This window comes from Anser brachyrhynchus (assembly GCF_964034855.1).
Source record: "Anser brachyrhynchus genome assembly, chromosome: 1".
Lineage (NCBI taxonomy): Eukaryota > Metazoa > Chordata > Aves > Anseriformes > Anatidae > Anser > Anser brachyrhynchus.
This window is the reverse complement of record NC_137694.1, coordinates 22,530,748-22,551,579: the sequence shown is the minus strand read 5'-3', so window position 1 is coordinate 22,551,579 and position 20,832 is coordinate 22,530,748. Positions and strand designations below refer to the sequence as shown.

Genomic DNA, 20,832 nt, shown 5'->3' with positions numbered 1-20,832 from the left:
TGGATAGGTAATTCTACCAGTGAATGCTAAGTAAGATTTTGATATCTTTCTCTTCCATATAACTGAGGCCACCACTAAAGACAAGATATTGACCTGCAGTGCGAGGCAGTCCAACAGTTCTAGTACTTCATTGTTTAAACTGCAGGCAAAAATCATATAATCATTGAACCATTAAGGTTGGAAAAGAGCTCCAAGATCATCCGGTCCAACCATCCCCCTACCACCAATTTAAACCACTAAACCATGTCCCTAAGCACCACGCCCAACCTTTCCTTGAACGCCCCGAGGGACGGTGACGCCATCACATCCCCGGGCAACCCATTCCGATGCCTGACTGCTCTTTCTGAGAAGAAATATCTCCTCATTTCCAACCTGAACCTCCCCTCATGCAACCTGAGGCCATTCCCTTTAGACCTGTCACTAGTTATCTGCGAGAAGAGGCCAACACCCAGCTCCCCACAACTTCCTTTCAGGTAGTTGTAGAGAGCAATAAGGTCTCCCCTGAGCCTCCTCTTCTCCAGACTAAACAACCCAAGTTCCCTCAGCCGCTCCTCACAGAACTTGTGTTCCAGGCCCTTCACCAGCTTCATTGCCCTTCTCTGGACACGTTCCAGGGCCTCAATGTCCTTCCTGTACTGAAGAGTCCAAAACGGAACATGAAAGCATGAAACAGAACATGAAAATTTTGCTAGCATTCAATCATGAGACATTTCTCACACGTTGTATTTAAGAGAGACATTTCTTGAGGTAGAAAGCAAAGCTGAAAAAACACTAATGTTTGAAACTACTACAAAACATTTGAAGACAGAAAGGTGTTCAGACAGATATACAGAAAAACAAAGACAGAAAATACAGTTTTCTGAGCAAATTCAAGTGACAGGAACTTCTCTTTACCAGATGCAACTTCTTAACATGAATGACACTATTGACTAAAAACTAGTGCAGCACAACGAAGATTACAGTTCAAATTCTGTGAACCTTTTAATGTGTTGACAAAAGAGAATATGTAAATACAGCCCAACAGCCCACTTACTGCTCTCTTTTTTATAAGCCCCCTTTAAGTATTGAAAAGCTGCAGTGAGGTCTCCCTGGAGCCTTCTTTTCTCCAGGCTCAGCATCCCCAGCTCTCTCAGCCTTTTTTCATAGGAGAGGTGCTCCAGCCCTCTGATCATCTTTGTAGCTGTCCTCTGGACCTGCTCTAACAGACCCACAACCTTGTTTTGCTGGGGGCCCCTGTGCTTGGATGCAGCACTCCAAGTGGGGCGTCACAGGGGCAGAATAGGTGTTCCTCACTAAATTTTTTGAATCCTAGGAAACAAAAGTTATTAAGTGTTATCTTGGCAAAGTTCACTTGCACAGCCTCTGATCAAGGACCTGCCATGGCCTGTAGATTTGTTCTCTGATTCAAGCTGGACTCAACACAAATTATTCACACCACTGTAATACAGTTGGTGTCATACTGAATCCTGTGTGAAAGCAAGATTTCTGCTGAAGAGACAATAAAAGAAGCTTATAAGAAAATACAGGACAAAGGAGCTCTTAGCTCCTGATAAAGAAGAAAAAAATCTCACTCTCAATGCAGAATCTGTGAAGCATCTGCAACTTGCTATTGACAGAAAGTCCTTTACAGGTTAAGAACAATCACCATGGAATATAAACTATCAAAGTATTTCCCACAGCTGCCCTCTGTCTTGCACCACAGCAAAATCTTAATGCAAAAACAAACATGTTTATTCAGACTGCAAATCATACTGCGTGTCCTTCATGCTCTACCTTCTAGTGTCCCCTTTACAAGTGCTTTCACTTGCAACAATAATATCTGCTGGGATTAACTCTGTTAAAAACTGGTTCCTGTTAACAGGCATGTGTGAAATCTGGTCATAAAAAAATGGAATGGCTATATTTTGATTCACACATTTCCTAAGTTTGCTTTCACAGGAGCTTTATTATTATGCGTGAATTATTTGCTCTGGAACCCTTTCTAGCAAAAGAGAGTTGCAGAATCTAAGTGAAGCTACAGGCTCAATAGTAACACACACTAATAACCAAAATAGCATATGAGAAATTTCATTTCAGTCATTGCAAAGATCTAGTGGTAACACCTATATATTTATCCTACCTTTTATTTCAGAATGTTTAATAACAGCTCATACGTCCAGAAAGTGCCCTTATAATAATCATAGAGATCTGATCTCAGGCATAGCATAGTCTATACTTTGAGCAGTGATTTCTAGATTTGGCTCAACATCTTGTGTTGAACTTCTTTTTAGAGAGATTTTTCTTATTGATTTAAACCCCAAAGAAATAAATCAGTATGCCCTAGTATTTTTAATGCTTATTCACATCTAAAATTAAAAACTATACCTTACATCTTGTTTGAAATTGTTTCCTTTTTTAAACTATTGACTTGTGTATAGTCACTGAAATTTGTAATTCCCAAAGATTGCTGAAAAGAACAATGTATTCGGAAAATAAAAATAAAAATAAAAAATAAAAATGCACATTCACTTTGAGCACCATACACTGTATTTCAACAAAAGTATGCTTTTAATCTAGTTAGATTGCTTTCTTAAAATTAACATCAATACACGTATAATTTTATTTGTATTTTTACATTTAAAAATCTTGAGCTAGATAACACGACTAAGTAAAAGGTTCTACAAATAAGCCATTGCACTGAAAACACTGCTGAGACACAAGTTGTTTCCTGGATATTTTTAATATTCTTTGCAGTTGTGCTTACAAACAATGCAAATATCTGATATTTAAATGAAGTATGGTGTTTAAGTGAAGTAAAAATAAAAAGAGGTCAGATAGTCCAATGCCTTCTACAGTACTTATAGGAGTAAAGTGAAATACTTGAGTATACAATACACATAATGGTTCAGAGTTCCTCCATATTATAATGAGCTTTTAACATTTAATTTACTGAGTTTTCTAAATTCTCAGTAAATTCCATAGTAGGCATCACTGTGAAAACATACTGTCCTTGCTCTGAGGAGCTTATTTGTCTCCGCTCTCCAAGGGCTGACTGCTCTAAGCAAAATGAAATCAGCTTCAGACTCAGAAGAAATTGAATATCACAGCTATTTGGCAACTGTACCATATAAAAAGAAGTAATGAACTCAGTCTTGACTGCAGTTCACACCCCAGCTGGCTTGAGACAATAAATATCAGTGAGCAAAACCAGGTGGGAAGCATGAGGTCTTCCTACTTGAAGCTTTGTCAGCAACCTCAGAGACGATCTTCCTGTGCACTAAATCCCTTGCTAAACCCAATGAGTTCAGGGAGGTATTTACTGACTTCTTTCACATAAAGAAGTCCCTACTTCTTGCACAGGACTGCTTTCCAGAATCAAATTGCAAATTGCCTCCTGTGGAATATAAGTAATTTTTCCAGTAGAAGAACAAAAGGAAATTATTAGCATACAAGCTTATCCCTTTTAGCGTAGGGATAGCATCTATCCCCAGCTCCAAATTAAAGTCCCCTTGGGACTACCTCTGCCAGCTCTCATAACTACTCCATTCACTCCAGAAATATTGAAGTATAATGGTGGTTTTGAATACATGACCACAATGCTTAGATAATCTGTGAACAAATTATACTGTCTGTAAGTTACTTGGAGGCTTTTTTTTTTTTTTTCGTGGCATAGCTGCTTAAAAATATCCATTTGAGGGATGTTATTGCCTTAATTTGCCACAAGATTAAGAAATTTGAATGGAATAAACTCTGTAAAGATCACGGGAGAATCAGCGCCACACCATCTAACGTGGTGAGGCTTAGCTATGCAACTCTTGTCAGCACAGTCCACTGGACAGTACATACTCTTTAGGGCAGGCACAAAACCCAGATCTACAGAAGCTTTCTGACTTTTTTTTTATTATTATTATTTTTTTCATCTCCACTGTAGCTAGTGAGCTTTCTACAACAGCTTTAAAAAGTGCCTCAACTAATTCACTGAAGATGAAAGTCCTCAAGAGCTATTAAAGGTAAAGAAGTCTCTTTTCCAACAGTCACAGGAGGGTCAGAGCATACCAGGAAAGTGACACTGTGTGCTTACTGTTCTGAGATGCTACCTTAAAATTATATAGAAAAAAAAAAATAATTAAAGCTGAAGAATATCATAATGATTAGCACCTCTGAGAGAAATTAAAATGGTCCTCAATTGCAAATCCCTTAGAATTACACTGTTCTTTATCAGGTACTAAATGGTACAAATATTAAAAACTGCTGGAATCACTTTCAGGCTTTTGCAATATTAATACACCTATCATCTGATTTCATATTTTTTCAAACATTACTTTGAACTTCCTGTAGCCAATTATATAGTGTTATTATTAATTACAGCTTGCAGCTTGAAATACAGTGTTATCAATAGAGTTCAGCTGCATAAATATAAAACTTAAAATTGAATTAAACTGTTTCCCCTTTGTGAGGATATGTTAGAATATTATTAGTTGTGAAAATTAATGTGTTAAGCTTGAATCCAGTCTCTAAAGCAGAATATCTCTGGGGGGAAAAAAAAAAAAGAAAAAAAAAAGTTAAATGTTATATATTGTATTTCTTTAGTCTTCATGCTGCAAGTCTTCTTAATCTATTAAATAACATCTTGGGGGATGGGAGGGGGGAGGAAGGCAGGGGGAAACAAGTCTATTCGTCAGCTTACCTAACAAGATATAAAAAGCTTTATCTTGATATCAAAGATATAAAAAAAGATTACTGTTGGATATGTGAATTAATCTAAATAACAGTCAATCTTATTTATTTCTAAATTATCAATGAATCATCTCAGTGGAGAGGAAAGGTTATACACTCTAGAGGTGTAACCCTCCCTCCCCACTTCCCACTAAACTTTCCATTTATCCAGTGAATGCCTTATAAGTACAAAAGATATTAAAGGTTTGAAGTAATCAAAAAAAAGGAGAAAAGCAGAGATACAGCACACTACTGTAGACGCTCAAAAAAGTGACAAGAGATGAGGTGACCCAAGAACTATGTCAAAGACAAATGTTTTTGCAGACCATTCTCCATGTAAATAACATACAGCTAGCTATGCTGAAATCTGAAGCAATTTAAATAAAGTTAGTGTAGAATTAATTCAGTATACGTATTCATTAAGTATATAGTTATCAGAGTGACTGTAATGGTAAAATATTATGATGAGCCACAAGCTGTAGCCCCTCTCAGAAAAATGTTATTAACTTCAATATATCAGGATAAAGGGAATAGGTAAATCTACAAAATCCTAAATGCAAGCAATCAAGAGTACATTTTGGTATGAAGTATATGAAGTATATGGTTTTCATCTGGGGTAAAGCTGCAACAAAACCATGTCATTTTGCCTCAGCCAAAGATCTGGTCTTTTTTTTTTTTAATATATACCTCTGACAAGATGTGCAATACGGACATACAAGACAAAAGGGGTAAGCAATGCTAATTTTTATAGCCTTTCCTTAATGATCAGCCACAGTTCGCTGACATTATTATTTTTACCTCCTTTTCCAATACTGTGGAACGCATAAGTGTTTCACTGCAAATACCTATTAACATTTATGTCAATTTTTCATTGACCATTAATAGGGGTAAAACCTCTCATGTAGCATTTCACATACGATTCATGGATTTCCCCAATTTTTCAGTATAAACATTGCACTAACTAAGCAAGTATTCTGACCCCAAACATATTTTTCTCAACCAAATGTTTTTGCTTTCTCTAAAAAAGTGAAAAGGGTGCCATGATTTTATCACTGATGGCACATTCATTTGGTATTTAATGGCAGGAGGAACCATTAAAAGAAAGTCTGATTAGAGATTTAACAACATCTATTTTGCCAAACATCATTTACAGCAATATAAACACAGGAATGGTATTCAGCGTGACAGTTTAATGAGGACTTGGTAAAATGTGTTTCTTTCTTTTCCTCTGTTTAGCTTCTCCCAGTGAGTTAGTTTTTCTCAGTTTAATGCTTAAACTCTTAAGCATTACCATTTCGTATCAATTCACTCCTTTGGATAATGTACCAAAAAGATTTGATCATGATGCCAAAATGATTATAGTAATATCATTGATTAATTTTCTTGTGGGAGTAAAAAAATATTATAAATTTAATCACTGTATTCAATCAATAATACATGGAAAAGCAAGTTGGAATAAGTATCATTCCCTATTATTTTTACAATCATTGTAATGTAATGTATTTAATTTCCAGCTATCCTTTGTCCCAGACAGGATCTTTGTCATTAAAATGAGAGTAGATTTTGATATGTAATATATTCTGTGACATGTCACGGTGGCACCACTTTGACCTTTTCAGCATTCCACATATCATTTGCGAGCCTGTTCCATTTTGCTTCTGTTACTGATCAAGAAATAGGAGTTGAACAAAGGACCAACCAAACTGGATGTTAGAGACAAAGAGAGATCATGACAAATAAGTACTTACAATTAAAGTACATGAAATTATCTTCTATTTTAAAATATTTAAAAACCTTACCCATCATTCATTCTTAACTGATTAGAGAAAATGTTATTTAGAAAAAAAAAAAAAAAGAAAATAAGAAATGATGCATGCTTTCATAACCATAGTTTCAAAACTGCTATCTCACATATCCTCTAAGGCACTAATTTTTATATTTTTTTTCAGAAATGAATATATCAATTTATTTCACTTCCCTTCCTCAAATTTATTGCTTTCTGTTATGCTTATCTTCACATTCATTTTGCTTCCAGTTGTTGGTCACTTATCTTAAAAAGTATATAAAGGATTTAGAAAGGAGCTGTCCTATGCATTTTTATGCCAGCAGCACAAGGGGAGCAATGTCTTCATTAGGTACTCCTCATACACTTTTTATTAACATGTTTTCCTGTTTTGTGTACAGTCTCATACTATGTGATGATTTTTATAAACCTACCAAGACTTTATAATCTCAGGCCTCATAATTAGAGGCTATTTGAACTTCCCATTTTAAAAGAGTTTCCAAACCTATGGTTCAGGTGAAAAGTCTGAGGACAGTGAATAATAGAATTAGACTGGAAGGGACATTAAAATGTTATCCAATCCACCTTCCAGCCCCAAGGAAGAGCTAAGTACACTTATATAATCTTGGGGCAGATGTTCATCTAATGCATTCTCTCAGATTCTCAGCAATGGTGGCTCCAAAACATCCCCAAGCCATCTGGTCTAATGCTTCAATATCTTAAACATTGAAAGGGGTTTTCTTCAAATCTACACTGAACCATGCTGTAGAGTAATTCTATTATTTCTGTTCAGATACACTGACTTTGGATGAATGTGTGGTCCTCTACCTTTCTGTAAAAGCCATTTGTCTGTTTGAAAACATTACTTTCATCATCTTCCCTTCTTAATCAACTCTTCTCCAGGCTTACGAACCACCTTGCTCAGTTGTGGTCTTGCACAGACCACATTTTCAAGATTTCTGACTTCCTTCTCACTTGTAGACTTTCTCACCCTTTGTGAAGGGAGGGCCAAAATCTGTACCAAGTCAAATTAAGGTTTCACAACTGTCAGGCAAATTAGAGAATTACTCAAATTACTTGATGGTAAAGATGGTACTCTGGTTTACAATATGACACAAGAAATATAAGCAGGTTATAATTTCCTATCACACACAGATCATTTTTTGAGATAGCATTTTCTAGCCAGTCCTTCTGAGTTTGAAGTCACCTCCAGATTTTACAAGCATATCCTTCATTCCAAGTCCATCTGGACTAAACATGAAAATATGGGCTGGTATCTGATCCAGCACAAACCCCTGCCAAAAAAAAAAAAAATACGCACAGCACATTCTTCCTTTTTAACAGAAACCATTGATAATTACTCTCTGAGTTCAGTTTTCTAAATAGGTCTCAAGTCATTGTGATTATAGTGAAGTCACAGTTGTCTTTGAAAAAATCTGAAAAACTCTCAGACCTGTGGGAACAAGAAACAGCAGAATAGTCCTGAGCACTTTATTTTGTCTACTTTCAGAAATCAGCAGACTTGATAGGCTGCAGATGTTTTCAAGAAAAAGTCATTTTCAGCCAATGAACTCTTGAATTTCTGGGACAATCAATCTAATCACTGCAGTATTTCAAATAACAGATAAAACTTGTGTATTAGATACAAACTCTGGAAGAATTATCCATTCCTTTACCAACTCCAAATCAAACCATTGCAGTGTAATTTGCCTAGACTCACCCATAACAGCACTGATTAGAAGGTAGAATACTTATTAGTTAACTTATCCAACATGTCATACACACGAGTTCCCTAAGTGGCACAAATTGTTACATTTTTGTCTTACTGCCAAGTTGCTGTGAGTAATCGGTAAATTTTATGGTTCAGGCGTAAGTACCTGAGATGCACATGCACCTTTCCATACAATTGAGATGTTATCCATATGACTGAAATGGAAGATGTTTTCTCACCCATACTGACTTGAAAGAAAGAGAGTTCATATGTACATGCCCTGAAAATCAAACCCAGTAAATTAACGCAGGCTTTCTCAGGAAGGACAGGAAGGCTGCTTGTATTTTTATTTTTATTTTTTTTCAGAAAGGATATTATTTTGTCATTAAACATTTTAGTTAGTGAAAGGCCAATTTCTTGCTATTTCAAACCACCTGCTACTCATCATCTTTATTCCTTGGTGTCCAAAACCTACTGCTCATAAGAAATAACTGATTTTTCAGGCCAGAAATAACTATTGTAGTGTGAAAAAAAAAAAATCAAAGGAACTTAAAAATAATTCTCAAAATAATGCCTATATTTATATAGCACATTTCATCCTGAAGGAAAAACAATGAGAATATGTGTTTGTACTTCATAGATTTGTTGTTGTTCAAATTCATCAAAAGTAAAAACTCTGGATTTATACATTCTGGAACAAGGAAAATAAGGTATTATTGGATTATGATTTTCCTAAGCTAACAATCACATTTCCTCAGATCTAGGTATAATGTATTTGGTGGTTGTCTTTTGCCCCAGTAGCAGTTTCTTTGTGTAAATCTCAACCTTACATGACCACACTGAGACTTATATTTATTAAGTCTATTAAGGAGCTTCCCTTTTCCAAAATGGGCATGAGGCACATACTTATTTACCTCTCTTGAACTTTTCTTAAATTAGTGCCAGAACTGTCACATTGGCAGACCCACAAGCAGCAAAATCATCAAAATCAAAGCCCTCCACCTGAGTCTAGGTCACCTGCCTGCAGGCATTCTGATCATTCTGCATAGACCCTGGCAAAGCTCAGCAATGATTTAATACTTGCCAGCTATTAATACAAAACCTGATAGACATAAACTTACCGATTTCCCTGGAAATCTGGGTGAATGCCTCTACACCGCTCTCTCCATAGTTTCCTTCAGAAGCCAGCGTCGAAACGTAGTTCCACCCAAGAGCCGTCACAATGTCAACCATGGCCTGTGCTTGGTAGGAGTCAGGTGGGACCACTCGGGAGAAGAAGTCATACCTGGTGTTATCGCTCAGTTCTGGAGCTGTAGATGCATAGCTGATTTGAGGTATCTGAAAATAAAATGACAAGTAATTCAAGCCAGTCTAATATCCCTTCCCTCTACTTGTGTCTTTGAAAGGCTTAAAATAGATTATCTACATGCATTGTGCAGAACTGAATATCTTGTTTTAATTAAATAAACTGATCAGAACACATCTAAAATTTTGTAAAATGTCAGTCAAGTCTTATCACATAGCACTCTCACCAAGAAATAATGCGTTCTGCTTTTCTCCAGATGTCACGATTGTTGACATGTAAGTGTGACAACTTCTTTTGTGATCCTGGCTGTGATAGGAATAGATTTCTATAAAGGAGGAATGCTTACTATTGCTACAGATGGTAAGAAGGTCTGAGTTTTGATGACTATGATTCTTAAAAATGCTACAATTAAATTTGATGAGTTAAACATATATTATTTCCATTTCCTTGTTTTGTATATGTATATACCTGTATGTGTTTTGCCATTTCCCTTCTCCTTCTACTTTTCAGTCTTTCTCTCCCACTGATTTTTCATTTTCCAGTTTTAATATTGAGTATGATTCAACAATATGGAAACTATATGGTTAATACCAAAAGCTATTTCACGAAAAAAAAAAAAAAAATCCACCTCAGCCTTCTTTCCTTGTGGAAACAAAAAATATCCACAAAAAACTGAAATAGACTCTCAAATAAATCAGTATTTTCATTTAAAATAATCTGGGGTGAATTTCTATTGATTCTTATCTTAAATAAGTGGTTTGGCAAGGTCCAGAAGAAGTTGTCCATAGGCAATATTAAAGTATGCTGAAGAATATTTTGGTGCATGAAAGTTTAATTAACATTTACATTAATTTAAAATGGGAAAGTTTTTCTTAATAACAGTGATAAAAGTGATGAAATACTGGCCTGAAATGAACGATACCTCAATTATCTTCTTGAATTTATAATCTATGTTAATAGCAGGTGCTTAGTTCACATCCTACAAAATATAAAATATTCTTCAAGGAATCAATTTCGAGTTCTTAAAGTGATTCTTTTGAGAACCACATTTAGCAGTTCCAGATAACAGGTGATCAGGTAAATGCCCACTGTCACATTAAAAGCTAAAGCAGAAGGTTTTAGTGGAACCTTTATGTCCTATAAACTGTTTCCTCATCAAAAATATAAAAAAAAAAAAAAAAAAAAAAAAAGATGGATTTAAGGCATATGTATGCTATTCAGAGTCTGGTCACTAACCCTGCCTTTAAAGACAGCATGGGCTCTTACAGCCTAATAAAACACTTTATAGCCTAAGGGATGGCAAAATCATTTCTCAGTCAGAAACACAAAGAAATAAACTCTTATATATCTTGGCTGTACTCTTCTTTAGGAAATTTTCTACTCATGGAAAAGCCTCAGAATAAATAATTTGAAACGCTGGAATAATAACAACCAGAGAGAACAGGATAAAGGAGAGGGAGGATCACAGAAAAAGTAAGTTAAAAGTTATATTTCATGAAATGAGTATTCCTAACACAGCAAAGACACACCAAGAAAAAATAAAATATAAAATCTCCTTACAAATCTTGTCTTGTATAAATTCCCTTTCTTTCAGAAAAGATTTGAAACATCTTTATCTCATTAAAGAGGAGAGATTCTGGCCTGTAACAATACGATTATGTGCATTTAGAGCCCATATCATTCCTTTTCAAAATTTAATCTATTACTTTTTAAAACAGTCATCTTTTTCCAGATGGAAAAAGAAAAAAAAAAAAAAAAAAAAAGACCATTGTGTGGCATTTTGCACCTCAGTGTGCCATTTCACAAAAATGCTGAGGTTGTTGCATTGCTGAAAGTTATTTCAGCGATAACATTCATAAAATCAACACCAGTAAAAGCTCTTTTAGACAGATATTTTGTCACTGAAAATCTTGAAGTCAAGACCACAGCACTATATATTCATTAACTTTCTCGGTTCCTGTTCCTCGGCATTAGATTAATAACAAATCCTAGATATGTGTATGAAACCTGTTGGTACAATTTAGCAATGAGATGTTTCAGGTCAAAAGAGATGATGAGTGTCACTGATTTGGGGCCATAGAAAAGGCAGAGAAGAGAAGCTACTTTCCTACTTTTCAGCTCTCTGCCGTTCAGCTTCTTCCCTAGAGTTATTTCTAAAAACAGTGGAAGAGAAGGGAAGGTAAATATGATCCAAACCAAATACCCCTGAAATGGGCCCTGAAATTGGGCCCACCTTAAGCAGCCACAGTTTTACTTCTGCTAACTTATCACCAACATGCAAGAAATATATGCCATGTAAAAACAGAGAGAAACATTGTCTAAAAAGCCAGCTATGGCTTAATTTCAAGAAAAGTGGTTCATGCAATGGAATATTTAGCTAGCCTCCTTATTTTGTATAAGACTCCATATTTTTGCATACATCCTTCATGATTATAGACAGCACTTTATATTCAAGTATTTTTTTTCCCAGATCTGCAGATCTCCCACTAAGAAGTACCTCATGGATTTCTCTCCACAAAAGGATTTTATGCAAAAGTAAACAGACACTTCCTTCCTTGCCTGCTTTTAAATGCACCACATTCATACATAGGGGAGCACTGAAAAATAGTTTTAAAAGCTGAGGACTTGTGACATGTTCAAGAGCAACACAGTTACTTGAAAACACTCAGAACAATGTTCACAGACATTGTTTAGCACGAAGACAAATTGTTGGTATTTAGTGGTTCAATAATCCATGAACAAAAAATATATACATTAAAATGTAACAACCTTAGTTATGGACTGTAAGTTTAATAAACCATTTTACATGTCCCCAAGTACGTTTTATGAGATAGAGCACAATGCTGCCTAAGCAAGAGAACAGTTATGCTCTATCAATTCAGTAATATGTGTTTTTAAAACTCCCTAAATACACTAAGTATTTATGCTTGAAGTTCTGTTGGCCCCTTGAGATGTAAATATGCATTTTGAAAGAGACCTGTAAAGGGTCTTTTGCTCCTACATTTTTCATTCTAGATTTCTCAGTCTAAATTTTCAAAATTAAATACAATACACTTAACATTTGATTTGTATTTAAGTGCTATACAGTATTGTCAAGAGCACATCTTTTCTTTGAGGGAAAAAAGGAAAAAACAATGGATTATGTAACTACATTCACATCAGTTCTCACACAACAGCTGTCACATTCACTGACAATTGCTAAAAGCACTTATGTTTGAATGTTCATTGATACTATTTTTTGTCATATGCTTTCCTATCCTATGGTTTGGCCACTGCCCCCCATTAACCTAATCTGCTGATAAACTTTCTACTTCTGGTGGGTGACAGTCTGGAACTCTTTGAAATTATTACGCAGATAAACTCATAGGAGCCTTATTTTTTATTTTGTTATTTTTAAGCTTGAGCTGATCTATTGAAAAACCTAATGCTATTTGAAGACAGATGTTTATAGTGCAAAACTAACGACAGTGTTTGGATTTGAAATAATATCCAATTTTAGTATGGACTGGTCTTAATTCTGGAGCACACTGAGCTACAATTAAAACTACCAGCATTCCCTTAGTCCTTTAATCTAAGTCAGTAATGGCTTCATCTCATTCTCTCTATTAACCACGGTCACTGGCATCAGAAAATTATTCTGTATGTTTTTTGATTGTTTCTTTGTTTGTTTGTTTTAAAATGGGGGGGGGGGGAGGGAAAGGGGGGAGGGGAAGACAAATAAAACAATAAAACAATTTCTTGTAAGCAAGTAGATAGGCTAAACCTTCAAGATAGATTCAAACCAAAACTTGACATCAGTCAAGTACAGTTTCTGGTTTTCCCTGGATTTTTCTGTACATCTCCAAGCTGATTTTAAATCTGTCTCTAAAGATCTCCTTTTCCCAGAAGATCAAAGAAGATGGAGCAGTTACGTTCAGAACTAACTCTCCAAAAACTGTGATTGTGGCAGCATTTCAAAGAGGAACAAATCTATATGAGATATCTACCAAGCATTACTACAGAACAGACTTCTACTCCCTGATGGAGCAGGTGCAGACAACTTCAGAAGAGCCAAAGCAGCTAACATTATGTTTCATTTATTTCAGCCAAATGGTGAACCACTTCCAGTCTCCCATATACTGAAAATAAAAGACATCTACCACTCCCACTTCCAGGACTATTTATAGGGGAGGATTACTGTGGATCTATTTGGTGGGTCCAATGCAGGGATCCAAATAAAGGTGTTGTACTAGGAACAGCAGAGAAAACTAAGTGACCTAGGTTTGCCTTTCCAGTAAAGAAAGCAGTAAATCACAGAAGGCAGCTCTTAGTATGCCTTCTCCTCTATGATATTCTGTCCAAGTTTTGTACAGAAGTTCAGTGGAATCTTTTTATTGAGCTCTCAAATCCATTTGCATGCTACATTTGTCAATGTAAAGTATCAGCTGGTCACTTCAAATGCCATCTTCCTTTATACAGCCTTTCAGCTGAAAGCATGATTTGGGAGTAGAATAGCAGACGGTGAAATGAGATAAGCTCATACGAAAAAAAAGACCTGAGATAGGAATCACCAGTAATTTTGAACATTACTGATTATGAGTTACACTCGCAGTAGTAACCACGCTATACAGTCACGCAGCGTAATGGGCTTAAATCACTCTCATCTTCAGTTTCACTACCTACTCAGTTCTACCACTACTAACTTTAACATATCAACTAGCATTTTATTTCCCTTTTTCATTCTCTCAGCACTGAGCAGTCATCTGTTTCTTTTCTTTTTCTTTTTTTTTAACTATTAGCAATAGCAAATTAAAAATAGGAATAATTGTAGCTAACAAATTGAAAACAATAAATTTTACGTTAGTGATTGTTCAATATCAACTGGCATTTTACCACCAATTAATAAATCTTGCAAAGAACTAAAAGTGCTTGAAATAAAATTTGACTGTGGAAACATATTTCCATCTTGGTGATTTTTTTGAATTTTAAATATCTATCATTAATCATTAATGGCCCCATCTTTTCAAGATTTTTATTCCCTCTTCTGTACAGCAAGAGAGAGTTCTTTGTGAGTACAAAAAACGCACAGCAGTGAAATGAATCCTCGGGGCTTAGATATTGAACAGTTGCTGGATGAGAGTTGAGGTCACTACCTTTCAGCTATTAGTCACATTTGTAAATTGCCATCAGGCAGAGAATCATCTTAGCCTGCTTTTACTTCAGAAAAACGTGTCAGCCTGCAGTACAGTAATGCTAAACTCACTCAGGGTAGACATTCAAGATTCAAAAGAGTTTGATGAGGCTTAATAACGTCTTGCACTATACCAACAAGATTAAAAATGTTCTGTTTTGTTACTAACTGTAGGAGGATATAAAATGCACGCTTAAACTGCCCATTTTCTTCCATTGATATAAAGGGAGCCTAGGAGATTAATTCAACCATTATATATGCAATTTAGAACAATACTCTATACAGCTACATGCCTTCCGCTGAATCTCACAACCCCACTCATTTTTGCTACACATGATGATTAGCACAGCTAATTATCAATTTCCTTCTGTAATGTCTTCATCTCTCCATCTACGACAAAAAATGAATAGGTCACCCATGCCATCACTAGAGACCTAGTATCCTTCTTTCTGAGAACAAACCAACAGTAACAAATACATTGACACCCATTAATGCCTTCAGAGATATGAGATGCCCCTTTCAGTGCTCACAGCAGGGTGAAGCCTTGCCAGTTTAACTGTCTACAAACCACTGCTGCTAGAGCTGATGTTGAGAAAAAGCTTCAACATATGAAGTTTTCTGCTTCAGCCTTTTTCCATGGATTTTACCATGAGGAGGAGCAATCTGTCACAAGTTATTTTCCCAGTAGATGTATATGTATATTCATTTATATTTATAACCATGTATTTATAAACTATATTTATTTAGAAACATACACTTGATGTTCTCTCTTTATGTTAAGGACTGATACAATTTGAGAGACATCTGTTAACCACAGTATCTGTCACATGTCCAGTAAAGTATCTTGTTCAAGAACTACAATAGTTTTACCCCAAAATATATGTTCTAATCTGCTAGAGCAAAAGCAGCAAAAAATGATTATGCTTTTCACCTAGATGGATACAATTTAAAATACATTTAGACCAAAAAAATAAAAAAGAAAGGAGAAGGAGATAGAGTTTAGTAGAATTTAAGAGCTTTGGAATGGGAAAGAACAAAAGTATAAACTGAAAGGTGACATTAGCTGATTTCACTTGGAACGCAGAATTTTTTTTTAAACCATTTGATTAATTCCAAGTCATTCTCTTTGCTTTAGTGGTTCTTTTCAAGGGTGCTTTCAATTCACACGCCCAAAGATGAGGATCTAATGATAAGGCAGTTTCAAATTTATTTTTTTTTTAATTTCTGTTTGTATAGTTTTGTGCAAAGATACGGTCTTTGTGATAAAATCCAACTAGCTATTACTGTTTTGTCCCCAGATATAGGGGAATAAGTGATCCATCACACCTAAGTGTTTCTGAGTTGAAATGGGTAAATTATTTTACTTTTTACTTCATATTACTCTTTCACTGGCTTTACTTTACTTCTGTTGCTACCAGTTACCTTCTGAGGACATATTCCTAAGCAGAATATACCTTCAATGAACTGCAATGAGGTTTTAATGAGAAAAGAACATAGGTACAAATCAGAGCAGCATGGTTTGTGGTCAACAAAATTATTTCCGCAACCATCACATGTTGGCCTGGTACATGAAACATTGTAGAGGCAGATTTTTTCTGAGGTTACCTCTGGTGGTCAAATTGACCAGCAACTATGGTATTCTGAATGACCTGAATTACTGTAGAGAATTTCTTCTAATTAAAACACATAATTGTATAGCATAGAGTTATGGGATGAGGAAATATTAAAGCTCCATAACATTCCATTTTATCCCCATCAACCAGAAAAAATCTTTCATAAAGTCTAACCAGATGGGTTACAGCATGAGTGTTTTAGTTTGTGACCTCTGCACTGCTCTCATAGAACAGGACACAACAAAGAAGGAATGTGCATAATATTAACTATTCAAATCTGAGTAGTAGTTTGGTTCCAGTGTGTTGAAGTAGGTCAGGGACTTATTAGAAGTCATTACTTTTAATTACACACAAGGGATACTACAAAAGAAAAAAAAAAAGAAAAAAGTGATATTTCAAGCTCAAAACCCATAACAGATGCAGCATCTACAAAACAAATTTACCACTCTAGAAAGTATGTGTTTTTGTGCTCTGTGATGCACTTTAGGGCAAAAACATTAAAAGGATATTTATGCATTACGAACGTTTTTATAGCTGAATGACATCTTGTCATGCTGTGCATTGCTGTGTAACTCCAGGAGGACAAGAATCCATCTAAGGACAGCTTGAACTGTCATCAATGTTCTGTGCAAGACAGTCTATTGATAAATGTTTAACAATGGCATTTTCTCAGTAAGGGAGCTCTATTCTGGTATTTCCACATCCTTTTAAATCCTGAGTTTTACCTCTCTAAAAACCCAGCTACGATAAGCAGTCGCACATTAAATTATCCACCATCTGTAGGCAGCCTCTTTCCAAATACTTTAAACCCAGCTGAGGTCCAAGCACTGAATAATAAACCGAAGAAATAGTAGATCAAATGAGTAATATTCATACTGAGATCAAATCAACAAGGTGGGGAGGGTGGGGACCTTAAGGTTGGGAATGGCTGTTAGCTTTTACTTTACAGTCTCTTATGTTCTCCAGTCAAATCAAACGAGAAGCCAAGGACGCTCAGATAGCTTTAGGGACTTCTTAAACTATTAAAACTCCCTTTCTACTTGATGGGGAAAACCGCACTTAATCATGTTTATCAATATGTTAAATTTGTGTCAATCTGCTGAGTACAATGTGAAGTCTGACATTTCAAAGCTTTTTTAACCCCACTTTCCTCATTAGGGCCTGTTATGTCAGTGCTGTCTGCAACTGTGAACTCTTCTGATGAGTTTGAAAAAATATTTAAAGATATGTATTACTTTTAGTCTGAACTAATAAAGCCAATTTTTTTATTATTATTCAGTAGTAATAAAATTACCTTGTAGCCACAAGGTATTCCTCTGTCCAAATCCAGTTTTCCTTTACATTCATTTACTAATTAGAACCACAGAGAGCACAGCAGCCAGCTTCAGAGACTCACCCACCAGGACATGCAGTTATCCAGGGGAGCTTTTCCTGATTAGAGAAACCATCACTATGGAAGAAGAGGATGCTCTCAGCAGGGTGCAAGCTAGGTGCTATGTTTAATGGACAACTCTGCTCTCTGCATTCACTTTTCAATGTTGCAAGCCCAGTTCCCCTTACACCACTGGTTGAGCAGTAGTGCTATCCTTCTGCTACCCATGCTGCCAGCATAATGCCATGAGTACCTGAAAAACATCAGGAGGAAGGAAAGCAAATTTCATATTGTTCGCAGCTCTCTCCACAACTGTGAAAGGTACATAGACAGCGGTCAGCTGCCCAGACACATCTGCCCATAGCTTTAGTGAGTGGTTTCACGTGGTTTAGTGTATGCTGCCTACACTTCAGTTATTGCACCAGAAAGCCCAGATTCCCTGTAATCTGTCTGGCCTGCACTAATGCCTTGGATACCTCATATCAGAGAACATTAAGGGAATCCCTATGATTCACCATAGCTAGGGATTCCCTCTACAGCATAGCCTGTTCATACAGGATTATAAAACATCATTTGAAATTTATATATTATAGACTTGAAAGAAGAGAAATGAAAGGTGTTCTTTTTTGTTGGTTTTCAAATGATTTTTCTTCTTTTCTTTAACCAATCAGCCTCAGCAGCTGAACTTTTTTCCATTCTGTTTTTAACCTCAAATTTACAAGAAGAAAACATTAGCCAGTCTCAAGCCATCTCCAAAGGATTAAATGTTTCCTGTATGGCCACAGTGAGTCACTAAGTCCAGTTGCTACTGGTAGAAAAGTTGGAAAAAAAAAAAAAAAAAAGGCAAAACATTACCAATCAAAACTTTGGGAGTTATCTATGCACTAAGCTCTGAGGCCTACGGGATCAATATCCAAGCCTTTCTTTCTCTTCATGTACTTTTAAAAATAATAGAGTGACCTAGGACAAAAAGCATCCTCCTTACCATTTCTTCTGAAAACCACATGGTAATATCTCTTCTGTTCCATCATTACTAGATTTCCATTCTGATCTCTGACTTAAACACTGAGGTTTGTCAGTACATTGATCCATGGAGTATCTCATGAAAAGCATCAGGGCAAGCAGAGAGATCAAAATCCAGGCAACCCCAGTGAGTGCACAGTAGTGTATACACAACATAGGACCATGCTGCTACTGGTCTGAAGACTGTCCACAACAGATTCTACAGAATTTTGGAAAGTTGTGGAAGCCTATATATTTAAACTGAACCACACAGGCGCACTGGCAATGAAGAACTGACGTGAGGTGAGCAGGTCTTCATACAGCAGCATGGTGCTTTGAAGAGTGCTCCACAGACAAAAAGTCAGAAAAGCACAAACTGTGCCCAGAGCCTTTCTAACTGGGTAGTAAGACCAAGAAATACTGACAAATGAAGTCTAAGCTTAAATAGAAATAGAAATAGAAATAGAAATAGAAATAGAAATAGAAATAGAAATAGAAATAGAAATAGAAATAGAAATAGAAATAATAGAAATAATAGAAATAGAAATAGAAATAATAGAAATAATAGAAATAGAAATAGAAATAGATAAAAAATAAAAATAAAAATAAAAATTTTAAAATTAAAATTAAAATTAAAATTAATAAAAATAAGGGCACTTCAGATAGACTCCATGAAATACCCATAATAATAGATGGTAGCAAACAGAAAGCAAAACAATTGGCTTTCAAAAATACCTGTATTTAATAATCATTGTCATTCACATAGGAAAGGTTAAACATTACAAATCAAGCTGAACACTCACAAACAAACAAACCACACAACAAAAGGAGTTTTTTATGCCATGCTCTGGCATATCAGAGGCACAAGTCCAAACTTGTTCATTATTTATTTTGACTCTGCCAGCAGTCACTAGTAAAATCTCCAAAAGGATTGCACTGATAGTCAGGAATTAAAACAGAAATTTTTATCTATCTATCCCTATGTATATAGGTGTAGATACAGAGAGAGAATTTTCCCTGACATTCTTTTCCTCTGTATGAACTTCTCTTTCCAGGCAGCCCTTTGCCTTCATTCCTGAAGGCCTTTGCCTTCATTCCCTGTCTCTTCTCACTCCCTCCTCCCTTCTCAACCACAACTTGACAGAGATGAGAAGGAAGAGTAGACAGTGATTAGTTTCTAAAGAGCTAATTTGGGCTTTCTCAGCTGTACTTCTGCTTCTCCCTCTTGGCAGCTGATGGTTCAAAGATATTCGGTGTTTTCACTTGGACCAGCAGAAAGGGCAAAGGAGAACTCCTTTTCTCTGAAGCAAGCCTGGACAGGGTCGCTCCTCAGTCTAGTCTACTGAGTGAGGCTTCATTCCTCATAATATGCAATTTTGCTCTCCAACTATGTTGGAAACACATCGACAAGGTCAGCAAAAGCAATACTTGGTGCAGGAAAATAACTTATATTGGATGAGCATTTCACATCATTTCTGCAAATTCTCCTTTTTCCTACTTTTATTCATTCCAATTTAAGTATAAATCAGTTTGCTGTTATCACCACCATACAGCCTTGTTTGAGTGCTAGCCTTAGCCTTCCTGGTTAGTGTGATGGGGATTTCCTTCCTAGCTGTGACTCTCCAATATCTCTACGTACAAATACAGATGACATATAAGCCCTTTTGAAGGTTCTTAAAAGTTCTCCTCAGTTAGCTTGACCCTATAAGTCTGGTCCCACCATGAACAACATACTTCAGCAGCTCAGCAGGATGCTGAATGAAGAGAGGTGAGGAGCTTACAATAAGCTGGAAAAGCTCCACCACTCATTTTTTCTCACCATTTCAGTAACCCTGGTGACACCCCATGTTTCTGTAAGGATGTCAGTAGTCAGAGGCAGAGCTCACTGACAACTTCTTTCTGCTGCTCCAAGAAGTGGCTCCTCTGCCTGGCTTCATGCCTGTGGTTATCAGCACAGCCACCTAGCACTTCAGTGGACAGGGAAGGGAACCTTGGCCCCAGGGCTCCATACAAATGCTTGCTTTTATCTGAAAGAGGAATGTGAAATCACCACATCAATGCACAACAATTCAGTGTCTTCATCCAGGCAGAACAAGAAGCCAATTGGTCCTGTTCTGACCAAATATTGGGAACATTTATAGACTGAGACAGGTGAAGACTTTTCCTTTGACAGATACAAA

The 20,832-nt window shown here is 36.2% G+C and overlaps 1 protein-coding gene across 7 annotated transcripts in view; it reads right to left on the bottom strand.

Moving 5' to 3' along the window:
* GRM8 (glutamate metabotropic receptor 8) overlaps positions 1–20,832 on the bottom strand; it is a 347,580-nt gene that overhangs the window by 269,783 nt on the left and 56,965 nt on the right. For all 7 annotated transcript variants that reach the window (XM_080575728.1, XM_080575724.1, XM_080575729.1 and 4 more), the window contains one exon: positions 9,311–9,527. In XM_080575728.1, coding sequence (XP_080431854.1) covers positions 9,311–9,527 — 217 coding nt within the window. The remainder of the gene's footprint in view (positions 1–9,310; positions 9,528–20,832) is intronic.